Source organism: Lolium rigidum, chromosome 7 (genome assembly GCF_022539505.1).
Source record: "Lolium rigidum isolate FL_2022 chromosome 7, APGP_CSIRO_Lrig_0.1, whole genome shotgun sequence".
Classification (NCBI taxonomy): domain Eukaryota; kingdom Viridiplantae; phylum Streptophyta; class Magnoliopsida; order Poales; family Poaceae; genus Lolium; species Lolium rigidum.
In genome coordinates this window covers 35,606,389-35,629,789 of record NC_061514.1, presented here as the reverse complement: position 1 = coordinate 35,629,789, position 23,401 = coordinate 35,606,389, and the positions used below count along the sequence as shown (strand labels likewise).

At 47.2% G+C, this 23,401-nt stretch overlaps 1 protein-coding gene and 1 pseudogene across 1 annotated transcript; both read right to left on the bottom strand.

Annotated features, from left to right (window-relative positions):
* Nucleotides 1–1,596: 1,596 nt before the first annotated feature.
* Nucleotides 1,597–5,574, bottom strand: LOC124671181 (annotated as a pseudogene).
* Nucleotides 5,575–17,122: 11,548 nt separating this feature from the next.
* On the bottom strand, nucleotides 17,123–21,867 carry LOC124670403 (beta-fructofuranosidase, insoluble isoenzyme 7-like). Its single transcript, XM_047206911.1, has 5 exons — nucleotides 21,606–21,867; nucleotides 21,461–21,469; nucleotides 17,929–19,201; nucleotides 17,736–17,829; nucleotides 17,123–17,646 (listed from the first exon to the last, which is right to left on the bottom strand). Exons 1-5 carry the CDS (start codon nucleotides 21,772–21,774, stop codon nucleotides 17,410–17,412), a joined length of 1,782 nt encoding a protein of 593 aa, XP_047062867.1. The 5' UTR covers nucleotides 21,775–21,867; the 3' UTR covers nucleotides 17,123–17,409.
* Between the last annotated feature and the right edge of the window lie 1,534 nt (nucleotides 21,868–23,401).

Below are 23,401 nucleotides of genomic sequence, written 5' to 3'. Positions count from 1 at the left end.
GGTTGTTATAAAGGTGGCATTAAGTGTTCGGAAAGTATAGGGCTGAGGCACGTGGATCAATAGTGGGATTTGTCCATCCTAATGACAGTTAGATATACTATGGGCCTTCTCGGTGGAATAACATCCAATTAGCTTGCAAGCATGTGACTGGCTCACAAGGGATATCATATCACAGTATGAGTAAAGAGTACTTATCGGTAACGAGGTTGAACTAGGTATAGAGATACCGACGATCAAACTTCGGATAAGTAAAATATCGCGAGACAAAGGAAATTGTTATTTTATGTAAATGGTTCTTTCGATCACGAAGTCATCGTTGAATATGTGGGAGCTATTATGTATCTCCAAGTCCCGCTATTAGTTATTGATCGGAGAAGAGTCTCGATCATGTCCGCATAGTTCTCGAACCGTAGGGTGACACACTTAGGGTTTGATGTCGTTTTAAGTAGATATGGAATATGGAATGGAGTTCGAATGTTGTTCGGAGTCTCGAATGGGATCCAGGACATCACGAGGAGTTCCGGAATGGTCTAAAGAATAAGATTCATATATAGGAAGTCACTTTCCAAGTTTGGAAATGATCTGGTGCATTTATGGAAGGCGCCAGAATGTTCTAGAAGCTTCTGGAATAAATCACTATGGAAGGTGGAGTCCTGGATGGATTCCACCAACCCTAGCCGGCCAACCAAGAGGGAAGGTGGAGTCCATGGTGGACTCCACCACCTTGGCCGGCCAAAGGAGAAGGAAGGGGAGCAATCCCACTCCACCTAGGTTTCCCCCTTATGGCAGTTTTCGGAGTTGGACTTCAAACTGGTTTTGGGGCAACCCTAGGGGTTCCACCTATATAAAGAGAGGGAGAGAGGGGCTGGCCAGCCACCACAGCAGCCGCACCACCCAAGGGCACCCAAGGCCGGCGCCCCAAGTGCCCCCTCCCCCAAACCCTAGCTACTCCCTCCTCCTTCTTCTTCTGCGGTGCTTACGGCGAAGCGCTGCCGGAGATCTCCACCACCACCGTCACCACGCCGTCGTGTTGGCGGGATTCCGAGGAGGATCTACTATATCCGCTGCCCGCTGGAACGGGGAGAAGGACATCGCCATCAACACCGTACGTGTGATCGAGTGTGGATGTGCTGCCCGATTGTGGCACCGTCAAGATCTTCTACACGCTTTTGCAAGCGGCAAGTGATCGACTACATCAACCACGAGATCTATCTCGTTAACGCTTAGAGATCTTCAAGGGTATGATGATCTTCACCTTGTTGCTACCAACTACTAGATTAGATCTTGGCTTGTTATTCGTTCTTGCGGTAGGATTTTTTTTATTTTCTATGCTACGAATCCCTACAGTAGAGCCCAGTTATTGGAATCTTGGCACAAAATTCTAACGAAAGTTAAATTGTCTGAACACTAATCAAAATCTTAGCTAGCCAAAAATTGGCAAAACCGATCTAGTTTTATTATTGAAGATAGCATAACTTTGCTTCGAAGATAGCATAAATCACTTATAGCCAAAACCCATAACTTGACAAGCAAACGTAAAACAAAGGTCAATAATAAAACAAAGTTAGGGGGAGCAACCACCAACATGGGCACCCCCTACAAAGCCCTGGTGTCTGGTTCAATGGAACTACTGGCTCCACCATTCATGGCCGTCGTCGCTAGCTCCCACGCCTCCAGCTTGGAGACCTTCACGGAACATGTCCCTTTGTTGAACACGTACAGTCGGCTGCTACTCGTCGCCACGTGCTCCGGGTACACGCGGGCCGTCATGCAAGTCCTCCCGCCGTCACCGAAGCTCTCCACCACCGTGTGATCGATCTGCCTTTGATCGTACATGACGTGTTAATCATCTCAGCTCATTTGGTACCGTGTCAATGTACGAAACATGTTTTGTTTGCCTTGTATTTTTCTACTCCCTCCGTCCCCGTAGAGGTGGTGCACTTGTTTCGCCTATCTAAACTTTGACCGCTAATTTGATAAGTTAAATATTTCTCGGTTGTTACAAAAAATATACCATTACAAATTTCATTCAAATACAAATTCAATGATCTAACATGCATATAACATATAATTAAAATTTGGTTGATCAAATCAATAGTGTGCGCCGTTTAAATTGGGATAGATGGAGTGGGGGTTCAACTCACCAGTGTTCTGAGCGACAAGAACTTGTCCTTCTCCACGTCCACGTCCAGAAATGCTCCGTAGGATGTCTTGTGTACCCCTTCTTTCGTAGATGACCTGTGCATTTTTCAGGTTTGCAAAAAAATGTTCAGCGATCGTGACATTTCTTTACCTAGATGTCTGCAAAAACTAGCATCCTGTAACACTGTAATATCTCTTCTTCAAACAAAAGGTTCAATGATGCTTACTTTGTGAGGTCGGTGCACATGAGGACCTTGTACGTGTCAAGGTGCCTGAACACCCTGAAGAACACAGCCGTGTGCTCCTCCAGGTCGGCGGAGGCCATGACGAGCAGCCCGAACGGGCCGACTCCATCGTGCACGGACGCGTCCTTCTCCGCGCAGAGCCCCCGCGGATCCAGCAGCCATTTCTTTTTTTTTGAAACGAGGCAAAATCTTTGCCTTTCATTGATATAGGAGAAAAGAGTTGGCCCATTTATGAGGAAAACTGGCCAAAAACCGTTACAACACGACACCACACGCCAGCCCCGAGGCTGCGCTCCACACGGGTCGACGACCAAACAGGTCGACACCACACCTCAACGCAACAGGCGGAGGCGAAAGACCGGAGACATCGCTCCAAACTACCACGCCGGCCCCAAGGCCGCGCCCCTCCTGGCCGAAGACGAGACCACCTCCGCCGAACCGCCAAAACACTCCGCAAGACCCTCTGACCGGTGGACGTCCAAAGCACGGCCCCAAGAGGCAAAGCGACACAAGAGCGCCGCCCACGCCCGATCCTGCTAAGGATCTAGGGTTTCCCCCGGAGAACCCGAGCGGAGATCAGGAAAACCCGCTTCGACGACGCCTTCAAGAAGGATGCGGCGCCCACGGGCGTCACCGTCGTCGGTCCTGGCCGGCCGCCAAGACAAAGCTTTCGCCTAGCAGGGAGTCCCAAGACCTCGCGCCCGCCCAAACAAGGACCGGCACAAACCACCAACTGCAACCACCGCAACGCGATCCCCGGAGAGATGCCGCATGTACCCTGCCACCGCCGCGCTACACAACCTGTAGCCATCGGAGTACCGCCGAAGAGCGCCGTGGGCGCAGCCGGAACGCCACATAGAGGGGACGCCGACCAACACCGACACGAGGTTCGAAGACGAACGCCGAAGACCGCAGACATGCGCAACCCACACATCCACATGGCCGCCACCCCGCCAGCCAGCGCCGCGCCCTCCCTAACATCAACGTCGGAGCGCACCAGGAAGAAGAGCCACGCCGCAGCCCCGGCGACCACGACCGAGCCCACGCGAAACAGGGGGGAACCCCGGCCAGCCCGCCGGAGCCCATCTGGGCCCGAGCGCCCGCCGCGACGGCTGCGCCGCAGCACCACCGCCAAGCTCCGCCACGCCTGCGCCGCTGCACCACCGCCGCTCCCCGACCGCGCGCCATCGCCTCCGCCAGTGCCCGGCCCGCCGGAGCCCATCTGGCCCGAGCGCCGTCCGCGACGCCCGCGCCGCAGCACCACCGCCAAGCTCCGCCACGCCTGCACCGCTGCAACCACCGCCGCTCCCCGTCCGCGCGACGACGCCTCCGCCAGCGCCCGGCCACCGGACCCAGCGCCCCACGAGCTCCCTCTCGCCAGGGGACGCGGGGGGAAGGAAAGACCGCCCCGCCACCACCTTCCCTGGGGGGCGCGCGGCTTTGTCGGTCCCCCTCCGGCGGCGGCGAAGCAGGGAGGAGGGCGGAGGGGTCTACTGGCGCGGCGGCTAGGGTTTCCCCCTGGTCGCCAGAGGAGGGCGACGCGGGGGGGGGGAGGTCTCCTGATCCAGCAGCCATTTCGGGTCCAACATCTCGGCCTCCTCGAGGTTTGGGATCTCAAAGACGACCTCCACGTCGGCCTGGGAGCTCACGATGCCGGCGATCTCCTTCGTGCCGCCGGCCTCCACCTCAGTCGCTCGCTCCAGGCCGACCTGCTTCCTTCGAAGCGTTTCGATCTCCTCCACGGGCCACTGCACCAGCCGCTTCCCGTCGGCGTCCAGCCACATGGCCCTCGGGAACGCCTGGAGGCCGGCCCAGCCTCTGGCGATGCCGCCGCCGTCCGTCTCGTCGACCCACGCCCACAGCACGCGCCGCTTCTTGCGCGCGTCGTAGAAGGACTTGGACTCGTAGAGGTGGCCGTGGTCGAACCAGCGCCAGTGCCTGCAGTCGACGCCAAGCTCGGGCTCCGCCGCCACGAAGGTGTCCGCCTTGTCATCGTACCGCCCCACCATGTAGTGGTCCTCCCTACCCAGGTCACTGAGCTTGAGCACGTGTGTCACCCCCGGGCCGCTCGGCGTCGACACGTCGAGCCCCTCGGTGCCTCACTCCGCCACGGGGAACAGGTCGGGGCAATCGAGCTCACGGATGTCCGGCGAGCTGACGTGCAGCGGCACATCGTTGCGCTCCCAGCGAAGGAAGTCGGTGCTCCGGAAGACGAGTATCGAGCTGAGGCCGCCGACCTCTGCTCCGACGCCGACTCGCCACAGGCCGTCACGGCCGCGCCACGCCTCCGTCGGGTCGCGGAAGTTATTGCGGGTGACGTCGGCGGGGATCGGGATGACCGGGTTGCAGCTGGGCTTCTCCCACTCGCGGAGGAGCGGGTCGGAGGGGTCCTTTGCGAAGGCCACGTTCTGGACCTGCGCCCTGTTGGTGTCGAGGCCGGTGTAGAGGATGGCTGGCCGGCCGTCAGGGAGGACGGTGGCGGAGCCTGAGTAGCAACCGTTGACGTCGAACGGTGCTGTGAGATTGATTGCATTCTCGAGGGCGGCCCAGTTCACGAGGTCGCTGGAGACGGAGTGGCCCCACGAAAGCTTGCCGTTGCCCCATGTGGCGTCGCGGGGATTGTACTGGTAGAAGAAGTGGTAGATGCCATTGTGGTACATTGGCCCTGCCGTTAATAACCAAGATACTAGCTTATTAGCTGATTATAAAAAGAAATTGTTTTATATAAGACTAGTCACAATGCATAGTAGTATCATATATAAGTATCATGGGTATGATACTACTATATGCCGTTGTTTGCACAATGCATGATAGCATGTACTAGCATTATAATTTTGTTATATTCATTGATTTGTAAAATTTCAATATAAATCTATGTACAACATGTCTTTGACATTAATTTTTTTTCTTTTGAGATATTACTACCCTCTCTCAGATTTAATTGCACTTTAACATCAGCTTTTGCATACATGAAATGCATGATACTATTTACTTTTGATACTCCTATTATAGATAGTCTAGCATCATCTGCTTAACTGTTGATGCAAAATTATTGACAGTGTAAACGGAGAAACCGGCCAGATAAGAAAAAAAGAACAAACGTACCATTGGGATCATTTTGCCAATTCTTCTCAGGTTGGAAGTGGTAGGCGGTTCGGCCATTGCCCGGGTGCTTGATTCCATTCATGGCGCGAATCAGAGAGGAAGACGAAGCTATTGTTGGATGGATTGCAAATTGCCCAGGACTTCAACGCAAGTTATAGCCGCCCACTTCTCCAAGCTTAATGCAAGTCAATGAGACTTGCATCCATCCATATGGACAATAATTTAGTTCTTAAATTTGATTTGAAGATTCGCAGAAGATACCAAACATAAAGTACTTGCTATCGAAGTACACGACTTTGCATCCATATGTGCAATGATGTAGCTTAAGATATTAGTTTAGCGATCGCAGAAAAGATCAAGCAATGTGCTCGCTGTCTTGGCGTCAAAAATATAAATTCAAGTGTCAACAAGACGTGCATCTCCTTACCTCCCATGATTGACTCATCATGGTCTATACTACCTCATATAACTCAGAGTTATCACTTACTATCAATTGTTTCACACGTCTAGATAATTTTACTTACTCATTACTTATCTGCGTCTACATCTTCTATTAGGATATCTTAATTATCTTCATCACTTGATATTGCTTCTAGTACATGTCTGAGTAATTCTTATTTAACTATAACATGTGTTGGTACACATCTTCCAATAGGATATCTTCCTTACGGTGGTATCCTCTCTTTGGACTACCATGTATTGTATACCAACTGTGATCTACTCATCTATTGTTTTAATAATGTAATGGTGTGCTACATGTCTGGGATTAGCTAACTTTACTTAGGAAAGATAGGTAAGAAATGTTGACTCAAGTGTGTCAGGATTATTCTCAAGTGAATATCCATCTCAAGTCATAAGAATATTTGGTTTAGCATAGTTGACTTAGCTAATACAACTTCCTATAGACACTACCAATCCTATAGGTCTCCTTTAAAGGGTTTTAATCCTAGGGTCAAAGCATTTGCTCTGATACCAACTGTGGTGACCCGACATACCACTGCATGGTGTAGTATGCAAGTCTGATATAACACCAATGAAACACCGTTCCACTAGTATTATATCGCTCAGAGTGGTACAACAGAAACATATGCGGGTCCAAGGCATGTCTATAGAATTACAACGTCGACTCGTTACATAAGATCATCACAGACCTCCTACTTTACAATGAGGTAAAACTGCAAATAAACTCCAGAAGAACGACTCGTAGTCTAGTCTTATCACGAACTCTATTTGTAGAGTATTACACTAACTACAGAGGCTAAGAATATACTCTAGCTAAATAGGATCTAGGTTCAGGAAGCTAGTTCCCTTCTATGGCTAAACTAGGTTTTCTCCTTGTTGGATGTGGTATCTGACTCCTCTGACAGGGTCCTGTCTCGTGAAGTAGTTGTTGACTCCTCGGCCTTCGAGTTGCACCGTAGATCCTCCTTCGATGCCTCCATATCTAAGCAGGGGATTTAAGAGTGGGATGAGTACGAGCGTACTCAACAAGTTCATTATAGGAAAGAGGTGTTTAATGCACTAGCTACGGCATTAGACCAGAAAGTCTAATACCAATGCAAGTTTTCATAACCATTTCTTCAAAAGGTTGATCTTATTCAGAAGAACTATGTCCGTCAGCCTTCACCGGTTTATTAGAACTTCATGGAGCTCCTTTTCGGCCGCGTTCGCAGTTCCATATCCCGGAACAGGGAGTGACAGGTCACGGTTAGTTACACTCTGCAGAGGTGTGTTGCTTTACCCATAAGAGATCTTAACCTTGGTGCCAACCGGGCATATGTTCCCGTCCACACTTCCTTTGGTGTGAGGCCCGGTATAAGGTCTAGCCAATCATGTTCCTCCGCTACCTCGAATACCCACCCTTTGTTGCAATCTCCGACCCTGGGTCCACGCCGGTCCCATTATTCCCATAGATTTCAGGGTGGACCCCGACCACGACGTCAATGCAGGGCTCTACCATACATTCCTACGCCGGTAGCTGCAACCCATCATAGACCACAATACCGTGGGGACTTAAGGCTTCCCCGACCTACCGCTTGTTCTTCGGGCGACAAGTGTCTACGGACAATGCCGTGGGGACTTAAGGCTTCCCCGACCCTACCGCTTGCCCCCGAGCAGATACAAGTGTCTACGGTAAAGCGCATCCGTTGATGAACGAGAGGTGGAAACACTTTTGACTACTCCGTCCCACTCCGGATCTTATGGTTAACACGGGTATTACGGCACAAGAATCACTGGACGACATTTGTTGTTTAATCCTAGATGGATATAAACCCTTGCAATGGAACCTCCACCATATCAACACAATCCATGGTTCCATTCCCCACCACATAGTCATATTCATAGTTATGAAAATAGTGGTTTTGCCTTTTTATGCAATAGTGGTAAACATAGTACTTTGCAAGTAATTTGGTAAAAATACTCAAATGACATGAGCAAGCGATGAACTTGCCTTTCTTGGCTGCAAGATTATGCAGACAAGGTCTTCGATACGCAATAACTCCAAATTCTAAAATAGCATCATCGTCCGGTAAGGACGATGTTTAAAGATTGGCAAGGATGCAATAATGCATAAATATGAGATGCAATCGCTCTAAGCGTGATCTAACCCCGATGATTTAGGATCGGTGAGTTGTAATAATTGGTTCGAGGTGTGTTGCACTTTTAGAGTGATTCACAAACAAGGTTCTTATTAAGGATTGGTTGCTTGATATCATAAACAGGTGTTGTAATATATCATAATAATAATACTAATAGCATACAACAATAACATTTGGTATAACACTAACATGTAATGAATAGTGGTTGTTTTAGCTCTACATGGCATGGTTAATGATTAATTATCATATACTTCTAAAGAATAACTTTTGAAGAACATGTTCTTTTAATAAAGAACAAGTATGATAATTAGGGTGGTGGAGTTCTATGGTTTATTATGGTTTCATGTAGTTTCTGGAGTAAGTATTAGATGGATCCTGAGAATGTTGGATTTTTTAGCAACAAGGCTTGAATAGTTTTACTTAAGCATAAACAACTTAAGCAATTAGTTATTCATGGTTGCTATCATGGTGGGTTCATCTTGCTGGTGATAACTGGCTGGGGTTTATGGTTCCTATTAAGCAGGGTTGATGATGATCCTTTATTTACTTCAAAAGAATAACTTTTGAAGAACATACTTCTTAAATAATAAGAAGTATAACTATTAGGGTTGAGGTTGTCTAGGTTTTGTTATTGGATTCATTAAGTAAGGAATGGTGGTTTCCTAAATAGGATGTTTAATAATTATCTCACACTAATAGGGTTTAGTGTGTATGGGATGTGATGTCAATATTTGCATGGTTGCTATTGGAGTTCATCACAATGGTGTGATGCTACTCATGGATAGTTAGGGATGGTGGTCTTGGGAATAGGAACTAGGGTTTTACACTTGGTTGATCCTACTAGATCAACAAGTTTTATTTAGATGAGAACATAGCATAGCAATTAACTAGTGATAGGGTTCTTACATTTTATGTGGTCATGGCAATTATTTAGTTGCTACTATGGAGCTATGAATAGGATCAAAGTATTATGATCACATGTTCTAACCTAAGGTTTAGGTTTGGAAACCATTTAGGGTTCATATGAAGTAATGGAGCTAGGTTCTAAATGTCATTAGGGTTTTAAGATTCCACATGAAATTATGAACTACTATTTGATGTATAATGGAATTAGGGTTTCCTAATCTACCATATAGTTCTTAAGGTAATAACTTCATTATAAGGTTGAAGTTATTAATCAATTTAAACTAAACACAAAATTGGATTGGGCATTTTTTTATTTTTAATTAATTAATAATTAAGGCAATTATTAATTAGGGTTTAAATCCTCCTATTAAGGATTTAATAAATTATAAGCAAAGGAAAATTTGTTTTAATATTTTCCTAATTTGCTTACTGGTTTTTATTAATTTTAGAGGTTTTTCTTAATTATTAACTTTTAATTAAATTTGGAATTAAAATTAAAGGCTTAATTAACAAGTATTAAATACTTAAATTTTTATTACAAATAAAAATTTCATATTATATTTTTATTAGATAGATTTTTCCTTTCTAAGAATTTTGATATCTTATTTTTATTTTTCTGAGCTTTTATGAATTTTCTAGATTTATTTAAAGTTGCAGCAATTAAATAGGATTTGAATTAAAACGAAATCTACTAGACACACCAAGCTAAACCTACTCCTACTCGCTGACCAGTGGGCCAACGCCACGCTGGCTGCCACAGTGGCGTCGATGTGGCAACCTTGTGCCTCACCGGCGGCCAGTGGTGGTTGACGCCGGCGATAGGGTGCTCCCGTGGGGTTGTGCGCGTGCTCAATTGAACGAGGGCAATGAGGTGAATCTACTGGTGGCCGCGCCGCCCGGAAATGGTCACCGGAGCCTTGCCGGCGACCATGAACCACGGCGGTTTCCGACGAGCAACGGCGTGGGCGAGCTACAGCGCGAGCTAGAATGCGATTTGAGGCTCCATAGAAGCGCAAGATCACCTTGATGCTTCCCGTGCGGTCGTCGGGGTCGATTGAAGACGGAGACGACCAGGGGGTCGCCGTTCCCCTCGCAAACCTGCGGAAGGGGACGGTCGATTGCGTCACCTCCCGAGCTCCCCTTGACGCGAAACTCCACCAGAAGGATGAGGACGATGAGGCGCTCCTCCGGAGCTCAACGGCGGGCTCTGAGGTGGTCTAAAACGGTGGGGCGGGATGGTCTCTGGCGAGCTAGGGTTTCGGAGTTCTGGTCGATTGAGACGAAACGAGAAGAAATTGAGGCGACCGCGGCGCTTTATAGGGTCTCCGAAGCGTGCTGGCGGTCCGCAACGGCGGCGGCGACCGCGGGACATGGCGCTAGCATCGCCGTGTCGAGCTCCTGTGCGAGTGGAGGAGGAGACAAAGACGAAGACGTTCGTCTCGTCTTTATCGAAGAGGTACGGGCTGGTGTTGGGCTGCGGTTTGGAGCTGGGCCGTGGGCTGCTGCTGGGCTCCCCAGTTGGGCTGCTGCGGCCAGGTAAGTCCAGTTAGGTTTTTCCCTCCTCTTTTCAATTTCTGTTTCCTTTTCTATTTTATTTCTTGTTGATTCAAATTCTGTTTGAATTCAATCATGTTTTGTATTTTTTTTACAGTTTGAATTCTTGTGTAATCCACCTAAGATACTTTATAATTACTGTTGGGTATTATACACTTTAATATGGGTATTGAAACATTGGTCTATTAATTATTATTTGACTTTGAATTAAGTTTCCATATAGCATGAATTTGAATATCATCTTGGAAAGTTTCAAATTAATTTCCAAATGATAGTTTTCTTATTGAGTGGTATTTAGAGTTTTATTTGATATTACCTTGCAGGAAACAATCTCAAGGTAATGCTTATTAATGCATTTCAATAAGAAATAGACTTAATGGCATGGTTGGATGTGCTAAAATATCTTTAAGGCTTGACCTCCTATTTGAGAATGTTGTCACTTGACTATTATTTTATGTGCAGAACTATGTGCTAGTGAATTGGAAACTCTGCTTGTACTCCCCCCAAGTTTAGTATTAATATTGTAGTTTAGTAACACCTTAAAATATCTAGAGTAGGTACTACTCTCAGCATGGTTTGGTCTTGGTTATTAAGATAAGTAGTTGATCACTACACATATGGTTTTAACCATATAATGTAGCACAAGGTTTTTCTTCTGTTCAAGAATTGAAGCATAAGATTTATTTGATGTGCAAATCTAGGGTTCAATTGCTGTTTACCTAATGACACATGGGTTGAATCTTAATTGTGGTTCAGGTTTTATTTGTGATCACCCAAATGATACTCAAACTAGGGTTGAGATTGAATTCTAGGTTATAGAGATGGGATGACACCATATTGCATGTGCTAGGGTTTAATCTCCCCTAACCATGATAAGGTGGTTACTTGCTGAATATTTCATGTGCTTCCCTAATTACTAAGGATTTGAGAGTTGGTTTTATCTTCTACCACTTAACTTCTATTATTACCCCCAACTTATCATTAAAGTAACTACATTGGTAATAATTCTTTTTATAGTTAACTTTGGTCAAATGGATTGATGGTTTCTCACCATATAAAGTATAGAGTTTGTATCTAAAGGTTTTCTTGTGGTTCTTAAGTGAAGAATAGGTGGAATGTAAATGTGGTAGGATTCTACTTATGATCACCAAGTGATTCACAAGTTAAGGTTGGGATATAGGCTTAGGGTTGCTTATTAATTACCTCCCTATGATTTCATGTGGTGAAGGATATATACTTATCCTTTTAGGGTTTATCCTCAATACCTCAAGAGCATGATCATGGATTAGGCATGATCATCTTGTTCTTAACATTTTTACCTCAAGTTCTTAGGGTTTATGATCATTACTCAATTTATAATGATCAAGGTTTGGCTTCCTAAGTTATCTCTTAAGAATTAGGTTTCTCACTCCTAAGATTAAGTATTGTCTTGATTAACTAAATATAGTTTCTTTCTTATACTATCATGAATGGATATGGTTACCTCAACAATTTATATCCCAGGAGAATGTCTGAGAGAATAACTTATAGTTCTACTTAAGGAATGATGAATTAATCATCAGAATGTATGGGTAATTCTCTCCCTAAAGTTCAAGTGTTGCCTCAACTACTTGAGTGTAGCCCCATAGCTTGATTTCTCTTATTTGGGAAGGACTTCAATTCTAACCAAGGTTATTCTCCAAAGATAATGATGTAGTCACCAATATCTATGGGTAACATAAAGGGGTTCTTTCTCTAGGGAAGATCTTGAGCAATGTCCTAGGGTCCCTCTTGGAGATGATGTTGTGATCATATGGATATTTATATCCAAGGTTTGCCTCAAGGTTTGTCATTGCTTCTCTAACAAAATAGGACTCTCACCTCTCTAGGTTTGTTATATAATGATTTGGAATAGAGAAGAATATATATTCCTGGATTGATCTCCTTGTTTGGTTTATAAGAATGAAGTAAATGAATACCATGAGGTTCATGGTAGGATCAAGGATTTGTTTAAGACATGGAAAAGATAAGTGAAGAATAGTTTCTCCAATTATTGTTACTTGATTTCCAATTAAGTGGATGTTCATATGTTATGGCAAGGAATATGATGTTGTGATCTTTAATAAGATCAGGTAGTTGATCATTGAGTAAAGTGTTGTTGTGTTGATTATTAGTTCCATTTGATCTAACCCCTTAGATCAAATTATCTCTACCCAAAACAAGGTTTTAGCAAAGTCACATTAAGGTTTATAGCGCTTGACTTGATGAGCTACTTCAATTCCACCAAGGTCAAGTGAAACTTCAGTTACTGTGACTGTTTTACTTTAAAGCGCGAAAATTCCCCAGATTTTCTATGCATGAATGCAATGCACACATCTGTTTCCTCTATTTTTGTAACCCCATTACCTGGGATATTACAGTGAGCATGGCTTTGTTGTGTTCATGGGCATGGCCCTTTTGTATCGTTTTCACCCGGTTTTCCGTTAATTAGCTAGACACCTTCTGCATAATTAATGGATAAAGTAAAGTTTTTGCCTTGGTTTAAAAAAATGAAATCTTTTGGTGAGGTTGAGAGGCATAGAAAATCAGAGACAAAATCTAGATAAACACGGATCGATATGCGTAGGTTTAGGCCTCAATGATATTGAGGATGAAAAGCACTAGTCTTGGTCTTCATCTATATTGATATGGTGGAAACAAGTACAAGGATTTTACAATGGAGGACTGTTCGGGTTTTACACACAACTCGACAAGCTTGATCCTGATGTATAATAGACTAGGCTAACTATCCCCTTGTTGATTCTCGAACGTGTAGGTCTTCTGGTGCTCCTGAATATGTCCCCTCTCTCGTTGCCGATCGTCTCCTTTTGTAGTCTTCGTCTAGGTGTCCTTCCCTGATACAAACCGATTGTCACCATTCTCCATATTATAGTGGGTTGTGTCGTGTCATTCCTTCCGAGTTGGTCTTGTAATTCTTCTTTGATCCAAACCAACTAAATTATGCTAATTATTATGAGTGGTTGTTTCTCGATCAACTTAGAACTAGGTATTTATCCGAGCATATTCATATATAAGAATTAGGTATTTATCCGAGCATATTTATATATATGCCCAGTAAAGATCTTCTTGTGCCTTTGTAAGTTCCAATGTGAGATGAGGCAAGCATGAGAAGATAGGGGTGAGTGTACATGCATCTTTCTGAGACAAGCGTGTGCGTTGTATTGTTTACTTCAAAAAAAATGTAACATCCCTGTTTTTCTAAACCCATATTAGGGTTTGTTTGTGCATCATTTGCATCATGATTTCCTAAGGTGCATAAAGGATTAATTTTGGAAAACCCTAATGTTGGTGCAAATCTCTCCATGTTTTCAATGCTCCGACTATTTCAAAGTTTCAAAATTCCACCTATGTGGCCATCTAGTTTATGTCAAGAAGGCCAATTAAGACATTTTCACAACATTTGAATTCTCAAACCAATTTCAAATAGCAAAAGGGAGTTTGGAAACAAAATGAAAACAAAATTCAGAAAAAGAAAAAGAAGAGACCCTCCCCTGTTTTGGGCTCAGCCCAACTCTCCCCTCTCTTCCCTCCTCTCCCTGGCGCAGCCCAAGTGGCCTAGCAGCAGCCCAATCTTCAGCCCACCTCAGCCCAGGAAAACCCAGGGGGGTATTGGCAAAAACATCATCATCCTCGCCAAACCAAGCTGCTGCCTGGGAGCTCACCGGCCGCCCGATTTCGTGGCCACGTGGAGATCACCGTCGCCACCCCCTGTGGCCTATAAGGGCCTCGCGCCGCCAAGCAACTCTAGCACGCCAATCCCTTCTTCCCCATTCTCTGGCTCTCTTCTGCGCGCGCCCAAAACCCTAGGTCCAGCCACCGCCTAGTGCCGCCGTTGTCGGCCTCCTCGAGCTCCGGCGAGACCTCCGTCAGGACCGCCTCGTCTTGCTCGTCGTTCTCGCAAACACGCTCCTCTCGGGAAGGCCCCAGTCAGGCCAATCGACCCCTTCTTCCCCGCAGACGGCCGCCACCCCCGTTGAAGCTCGCCGGCACTACGGACCTCCTTCGGGCCCGCCGTCACCTCCACGAGCTCCGTGGGGAGCTCCTGAACCTAATGGTGCCCTCCTCCCTCCCCCTACGCCTCTGTAGCGAGCCTTGACCGTGCACCTACGCCCGCTACCACCAGACGTCGCCGCTGCCGGTGCTCCGGCCACGCCCAGCTAACGGCGCCACCACCAATCTGCTCGCCGCGGTCGCGCGGTTCTAATGCGCCCTTCCGCGCGTCCAGGGGCGCGCTCTAGGGCCCTTTGCGTGGTCACTGGCGCCGGCCGTCGGAGTTGACCACCGGTGGTTCCCGCCCCTTTTTCCTTTTCTATTTTCTTTTATTTCTGTAAATGAAAATACATTGACATGTGGGCCCCTTTGTCAGAGTTTTAATATTTTCAGAAATAGTTTGGAAAAGATGAAAACCCTGACATGTGGGTCCATGCCTGTCAGACTTTTAACATTTTTCCAGAATTTTCCAGAAATGATTTAAAATGGTTAAAACTTTGGAAATTCATAAGTATTTCATTTTAAATCGGAAAAATATGTATAATATATCAAAATTTTCAGAAAAATGAGATATACAACTTGGTTAAAAAATCATGCATTGATAAAGAACTTTGATCCCTAGTTGCTTTAGAATAACTTAATCAACCCCTTTGAGGCTCCGGAACTGCTAATCCTAATTCCATCGAACCCCAGTTAAATTGATGATCATGTATTAGGGTTAGTTCAATACCTTTAACATGTCATATCATTATTCTTGTATGCGCATTGCATCGATGCCATGTGTTGATTGTTATTCTACATTTCTTGTGTTTGCTTCTTCGCGATCGATAGAGCAAGTGCCCGAGACAATGAAGTCTGACAACGACGCAGATCAATAATTGTCCATCGATGAACAAGTCAAGCATGGGATCTCCGAAGATCCATATTGGTTTGTCAGGGACAAAGGCAAGCCCTAACCTGGTTCATATATGGTTTCGAAATGCTTTACTTCTGGGTTCCTACATATTGCATATGATTCCAATATGTTTTATCGGTAGATATAGTTATCCTATGTGTGTTGCATTTACCATCCTTGTAGCCTAAATACTCTGATCCACTGCTCCCAGCAAAACTAGGTTTGAGCTCGTGTGCATCGCTAGAGCCGTTGTATCGAATATGCTTAGCCATGCTTAGTTGACTAATTCTGATCCATCCGGTTGATGAATCAAAGCTGCGATTGAACTTAGTATGGCAGGATGACGTGGTAAAATCAGTGATGATAATTAAACTTTCTTAAAGGTTTGGATGGGCCGCCACATGGGGATGTGGTGGTTTGACTCGTTCACGCCGATACTAGGACCTGAGTTCTCGCCTCCAGAACAATAGACTGAGCGTACAACCACACGGGGCCCATGGGAACCCCTTGGCCCAAACTTGCTAGCTTACCCATGAGTCAATTAGTTTGCGAGTTCAATTTTCCATACGCATGGGGAAAAGGTGGAAAAGGTTTTCAAAGTGCATCATACAGGGCGTAGCTAGGGTGAAGGATGTTGGAGGCAATGAACTGGATCTCCTGCGCACAATGACAGGGACCACCTTGGAGAATGGCTACCTACAATGATGGAGTTCCCTAGTTAGTTTGACTCATGGAATAGGCGAAGCAAGGGAAAGGTTTTGGTCGGCCACCCTCTGTCGGCACACCAAGGAAGTGTGTTAATCATGTGGCATTAAGAGTCGGTTGGCGCGTATGGGTAAAGTTTTACACCCCTGCAGGGTTAAATCTTTTCAAAAAGCCGTGTCCACGGTTACGGACGACTTGGGAAAGGACGTGTTGATCTAGACAACTTTAACCTAATCGTAAAACTTGGAATCAATGTGTGATAAGGATCCCTTCCCAGGGTATCGAGGGAGTGATCCAAGTTGATAGGTTCAGCGAATGATGAAGATTCGGTGGATTCAATATGATGATCAGTAGAGCTAGAATATCGCTCTCTTATCATCTTTTAAAAATGATCTAAGTAGACGAGCTTCTGCTCCCTCTTGTTTTACAAAGGAAAACATGCTTTCTGCAAAATAAGCTCCACATAAAGCCTCGCATACCAGCTTTGCTAAAAGGTTGTAATAAGTCTTGCTGAGTCCTTGTACTCAGCTTTGCATGCTTTGTTTCAGACGAAGTCGCTCCAACAAATGGTGGTTTCTAGGTCGACATCAACGAGTAGCTTGAGATTTTCAGGTGACAGCCTGTAATCTATGGGCTGGGACGTTGCCGTTATGCTCCTGGCCTCTTAGGCCTTTTGCTATCTTGCTATTTAGAATAACATAAGTTCACTTCCGTTGATTGGTGAGATGTCAAGTCAGTGACCTCTAACCTCTGCTTGTAATGCTTTGGTTTTTTTTTTGTGTTCAGTTATGAGCTTGTATTACTCTTTGATTTCTCCCTGTAGGCCCTAAAGATCTAGATTAGGTTTATGCCAGATGGAGATCTGGGTTTGTCTAGCCCCAACCTCCGGGTTCCCGACAAAAAAAGACAATGAAGATATGTAAATAGGAGAGATGGGCATGGAAACGTAGAACATATGTACTTTCTATATTTCTTTTCACAGAATAAACACGACGCGGACTGTTCGCTGACATGTGTTAATCAGCGAACTCTCTTCGACTACTCTTCTTTCTTATGGGCTTTCTTATACTACTTACACTATCCTGACAGATACACTATCCTGACATACACAACTAAAGAATTCCCCAAAATACACCCCCAAAAGACCATAATTTGGCCACGGAAATCCAATCGGCCGCATAATAAGGCCACCCGCCGAACCAAACGAACTACTAATCACACTCTCCTCCTAATACGCTTGGCGTAGGTGCATGGAGGAGGCAGCGGTGATGAGCCCGTCGCCGGGGAGGTTCACTTTGGCCGGCGCCAGCTCCCACGCGTCGAGCTTGGACACCTTGACGGCGCCGGTGCCATTGTTGAACATGAAGAGGCGGCTGTTGGCCGTCGCCACGTGCTCCGGGTAGGCCCGCGCCGTGATGACCGTCCGGCCACCGCCGCCGTAGCTCTCCACCACCGAGTGGTCAACCTGTTGCAAGGATAGAACACATATTGGCACTCCATTTTCCAGTGCAAATAAGCATCGGAATAATCTACTGTATGGATCGAGGAGCTCACCAGTGTCCTTAGTGATATGCTCCTCTCCTTCTCGATGTCGATGTCCACAAACCCTCCGTACGGCGGCTTGTACACGTCGGCTCTCGTGGTCGACCTGCCCAAGTTAATTTGAATGAAGATTGTTAGTACTGTATGATTTTGCTGTCACAGCGCATGCTAGGTTCAGAGTGAGAGGGCAATGTTTTTGCTGTACCTTCTGAGGTCGGTGCACATGAGAACCTTGTACTTGCCATCGTGCCTGAACACTCTGAAGAAGACGGAGGTGTGCTCCTGCAGGTCGCCGGAGGCTAGGACGATCAGCCCAAAGGGGCCGACGCCGCCGAGCACCGACGCGCCCTTCTCACCGCAGAGCATCTGCGGGTCAAGCAGCTGGTTGGGGTCGAGGTTTTCGGCGCCCTCTAGGGATGGGACCTCGAAGACCACCTCCACATCGGCCTGCATGCCGGCGACGCCGATGATCTCGTTCATGCCACCGGCGTTCATCTCTGCTCCAAGCAACCCGACCCGCGTCTTCCTCAGTGTCTCGATCTCCTCGATAGGCCACTGCAGCAGCTGCTTCCCGTCGTCGGAGAGCCAGATCCTCCTCGGGACGGTCTGCACGCCGGCCCAGCCCCTGGCGAGGTAGTCGGCCTCGGGGTCCGACTCGTTGGCCCAGCTCCAGAGCACGCGCCGGTTCTTGCCGGCATCGTAGAAGGACTTGGACGCGTAGACGTGGCCGTAGTCGAAGCGGTGCCATGTCCGGCAGTCGTTGTCCGCCCCCACCGGCGAGAAGGTGTCGGCGCCGTCGTCGTACCGCCCCAACACGTAGTAGTCGCTGAGGGTGACCATCACGCTCTGCTTGAGCACGTAGCTCGCCGCCGCGCCGTTCGAGGGCGTGTAGTCGAGCCCGTTCTGGTCGCCAGGCCCCGCCACGGGGAAAAGGTCCGGGCACTCCACCATGCCAGCGTCGCCAGACGAGTACAGCGGCTCGGCGTTGCGCTCCCATTGCCGGAAGTCCTTGCTGCGGTACACCAGCGTGGACCCCGTGCCATCCTTGAGCCCCGCGGAGACGGCGACGCGCCAGAGGCCGTCACGGCCAATCCACGCCGTGGAGGGGTCCCGGAAGTTGTCGTGCACGACGTCGTCGGGGAGCGCGATGACGGGGTTATAGCTGGGCTTGACCCACTCGCGGAGGAGCGGGTCGGAGGCGTTCTTGGGGTAGGCCACGTTCTGGACCTGGTTGTTGTCGGCGTCGATGCCGGTGTAGAGGAAGACCGGGGTGCCGTCGGCGAGGAAGGTGGCGGAGCCGGACCAGCAGCCGTTGATGTCGAAGGAGGAGTCCGGGTCCATGGCGTTGTCGAGGGCGGACCAGTTTATGAGGTCGACGGAGACGGAGTGGCCCCAGGAGAGGTTGCCGTTGCCCCAGGTGGCCAGGTACGGGTTGTGCTGGTAGAAGAAGTGATAGACACCCTTGTAGTACATCGGCCCTGTACATTCAAAGGAAAAAATGACTGTCAGTTGAGTTCCCAGTGCTCTGTTTTTCTGCAGTTTCAGTGCTCTGTTTTGCAAGCAGCCTCAGTGTTCTCTAACTACGTAAGCCGGAAAGAAAATCATCAATCTTCCATGGCCGGGTAAAACTTGGTACAACTACAACCCGTTTGATCACTAAGAGAGATGGCAACATAACTTTGAACAGAGCGGTCAGAACGTGTAAAGTTCAAGCACAGTACTAGTCTGGTGCAAAACATGACTCTGTCAATCAAATGTATTAGAGAGTACTAAGGTTTTTTGTCTGACTTAATGACGACAAGTCGTTTCTATGTGGCTGAAAACCAAAGCATATCTTCCTTCCGTCTCGGGGAAGAAAAGTAAGTACATCAAACTTTAATCAACCGACCAGGAGACACTAGAAACAATTTAGCTGTCCTTTGTAAGCAAGCTTTTCTTTGAACTAGTACTAGATACGTTGCCACTTTGCCGACGGTAGCGACCAAATGAACATTGGCAGCAACACTTGGACGCAAAGACAATTCAGCTGTCCTTTCTGAGCAAACTTTTAAACTAGATACGTTGCCACTTTGCCCACGGTAGCGACCAAATGGATCACTTGGAAGCAACACTTGGACGCAGAAACAAGAGGAAGCAAGCAACGCTTGGACACAAGCTAGGCGCAAGTGCACCAACCAGACCGCCGTATCGCTGCGGGCCACACAACACAAGCATCGGCCTCTGGAGGATTTCCTCTCGCTTTCCCTACCCTCTACCGATGGATAAGCCTAACCGTAAAATCTAAATCCAGTGTTCACCGACGGCGACATCCGAAAGTTCATTCCAACTAGAATTTCAGACGGCCCGGAAACTAAGAAAAATCCAAACACCTGTTTGGAGGAGAGAGTTGCACAGATTTTATGCTAGGTTAGGCATGCGACGCGTGTGAACTTGGTGTGACTTGCCAATCAAATTGGTTAATATGCTCTTGTCTGCGTAACCAAAGTCTAACTTGCGTCTAGCTCAGGGAAGAAGAGTATAGCTTTAATCAACCGACCAGGAGATGGAAACTAAGAAAGATCCAACACATGTTTGGAGAAAAGAGTTTTGCAGCTATTACGTACTACTCGTGCAATGGTAGAGAAGGCATGGCTTTCCTTAGCCCTCCCGTGCAAATTTAGAGAAGGCAATAGATAAAAGTTGTGTACCTATTACTATTATCTAAGAGTATTGTCATCCATAAGAATTAATGGAAGCTAATTAACTTTTTTAGTACGTAATAAAAATATCTGCTAAGGGAATATATATATTGTACAACATAAGAAAACAGTCTCTTCTTACTACTCTTGTAAAAACGTTTTTGGTAGGGGAATAAGCTGTTTGGAGATAACTTTTTTTTTCTGATCCTCGCAAAAAAATAGCGTCCGAAATTGTTCAAATTTCTTTTAAAACCAGTACAAAATTTATCAAAACCATTTAAATTTAGAGAAACTATCAAATACCGGTAAATAACGGTCTGTATGTCTTGACACCGGTGGGTGTCCGAAAAACCGGTTTCAAAAAAACCCTGGTGCCAAGTAAGCGAAAATCCTATGTGGCCGCTGACATCACCTGTGTTGTAGGCATGCGATGCGTGTAGATTTCGTGTTGCTTGCCAACCAAACTGGTTAGCCCTGTTATTGTCGGCCTATCCAAAGTCTAACTTCCATCTTGTAGAGGAAAAGGATACAATACAACTTGTCTAATAAGCTGGTGTTACTTGTGTAAACTTGTAAACAAGAAAAGAGTCGTGGACTCGGTGGAGCCATGGAGGCGCGAGGCGAGGAGGTCACGTCAAGCAACGTGTAGCCACATCACCGCACACGACACGGACGTCCCACACGCATACTACTACAGGGTCCTACTGGTGCAGGCACACGCGCGCACGGGAGGGAGCAACACTTGGCTGCGCCTGCGCGCCAAGCTAACCGTCCAAGCGCTGCGGGCCACACAAAGATCTGCCTGCCCGTTCAGGACCGCCCCCTCCTTTCCCCACCATCTATCTATGGATAATTGCCGTCCGCAATAGGAAGGAAGTAAATCTATCCACGGAGCGTGTCCTGTGTTCACCGATGGCGACGTCCCATAATTCCGGGATAATCGAAGAAAAATCACGGGAATCTGAAAAGTCTAAGCACGTGTGTCCGGAATTGCAGGTAGAACTCGCGCCAAATTTAGCAAGCAAGCGAGGATAATCAGAGAGAAGCGCGTGCGCGTACCATTTGGATCTGATCCGCAGCAACAAGAGGAGGCCGCCATGAATCCAGCCGCGATCGACGGATACAGACAGAAGAGAAGATCCAGGTTAGCCGAATGGATGGATAATAGGCAGAGAGAATCTAAGAAAGCGTGAAGAAATCCTACCGTTCTGCCAGTTCTCGGCCGGCTGGAAGTGGTAGGCGGTCCGGAAGCTGTCCTGGCCGGCGGCGGCGGCTGTCTCCGGCTCCTTGTCGGCGAGCCATCGGAGAGCGGCGGACGGGGAGAGCAGAAGGCAGAGGAGCACGGCGTACGCGGCGAGACGGAGACCCGCCATGGCGAACCAGCCAAGTTGGCAACAGAGGGCGGGTGGGAGGTACGAGGGCCAAGTGGACAGGCACACGGCTGGGTGAATGGTTGCTCTGCCTCTCCCGCCTCTAGGTGTCCATTTATACTGCTTGCCATCCGTCTAGGACAAAAAACAGTATCCATATTATTTCTTTTTTCTTTTTTGGAATTTGGTGTGTGAAGGGTCAGGACCTTGGAACGGAACGGAACGGAACCCTGCTCCTTCCTTCCTTTTTCTTTCATCGGAGGCCACCGGCCAGTCGACCGACCAATCAGGATATTTGCTCCGGCAGATGAGTTTGGGATCTACGCCTGCTTCGCCGCCGCGCGCGGCCAGCGACGCCGACGGCGACGTTTTTATGTATTTTCCTACCACCCCACCGAACTTTGTTTTGAACAGGACGCTTGACCAAACTAAACCACCAAACGAAGAGCGTTACGCCGGCCACGTGGCCTTCTTATCCGGCGGGAGCCGACGTGGAGCGGATCAGACCGACAGGGTGACTAGGCATCCTCCAGTACGTGGGTGGTGGGTCCTCGCGGAAAAAGGACACCTCGATTCTAAACATGGCTTCTGGAATCTGCGACCGGCCAACATGGATGATGGATCATGGATCTTGCTGCCAAGTTGATGAAAATAGGAAGGGAACTACCCGCATTATTATCTGTTAATATCCGTCGTGGCGGGCCCGACTTTATCCGCCCGCATGCTCAACACCTGGCCATCACACAATCACATGGCCGGCCCTATCCGTTCTGCATGGCCTAGCTGTTGCTAACTTGTGTTCTCCGAGCTGCTCAATCATTCATTTGCTTAGATCAGGAGTGGCATGCAGAGAGTTGCGTCCAAGGAACTACGTTAAGAGAGCTGCCTCGATTGGTGAAGAATCTTGAGTCTTGGTCTATGGCTTCTGCTAGCACACTTCTAGTCTACTGATAAATTACATGGGAGATTACGGCCCTCCTGATGTCAATTATATTTGTTTCTTAGATCTGCTGAGGTAGGGCATAAGCAACAATGAGTCTTTAGGTCACTGGAGATGTGCCGGGATCGAAAAGCAAGAGTGTCACGGTACACTTTATAAACGTTGATACTCTAGAAAAAAAATCAACCTACCAAGTTTTCTGTGTTGCTTTCTTCAGCATGTGACTTCATTTCTGCGTTGCTTTCTCGAGTATCCGGTCATGAGCTCCGGGATGGAAATCCTAGGTCGGAGATTTATTGGGTGTACATGTCATCTATTCAATGCACCGTGTGGAGTTTGCTCGGATTTGATTTTCACGATGAAGACCCATGTTCTGCTCTGCCCTTACGTGGTTTGATTCGGCAACAGTGACTGTTACGCGTCGGTCCCTTTCCGTGCCGCTTTTAAAATTTATTATTCCGGTCCACGTATGAAGTTATAGTATGATCCTTTTATATAGAGAATGGGACTTTACTTTTGTGTTGCTTTCTCAAGTAACAAGTCTTGAGCACCTGGATGGAAATCCTAGGTCGAAGCTTTATTGGATGTATCTGTGAATGACGTTGTCTTGGATTGTTCATCTATTGAATGCACTCGCTGGAATTTGCTTGAATTTGATTTTTAGGGTGAAAACCCGTGACCCGCCGGCCA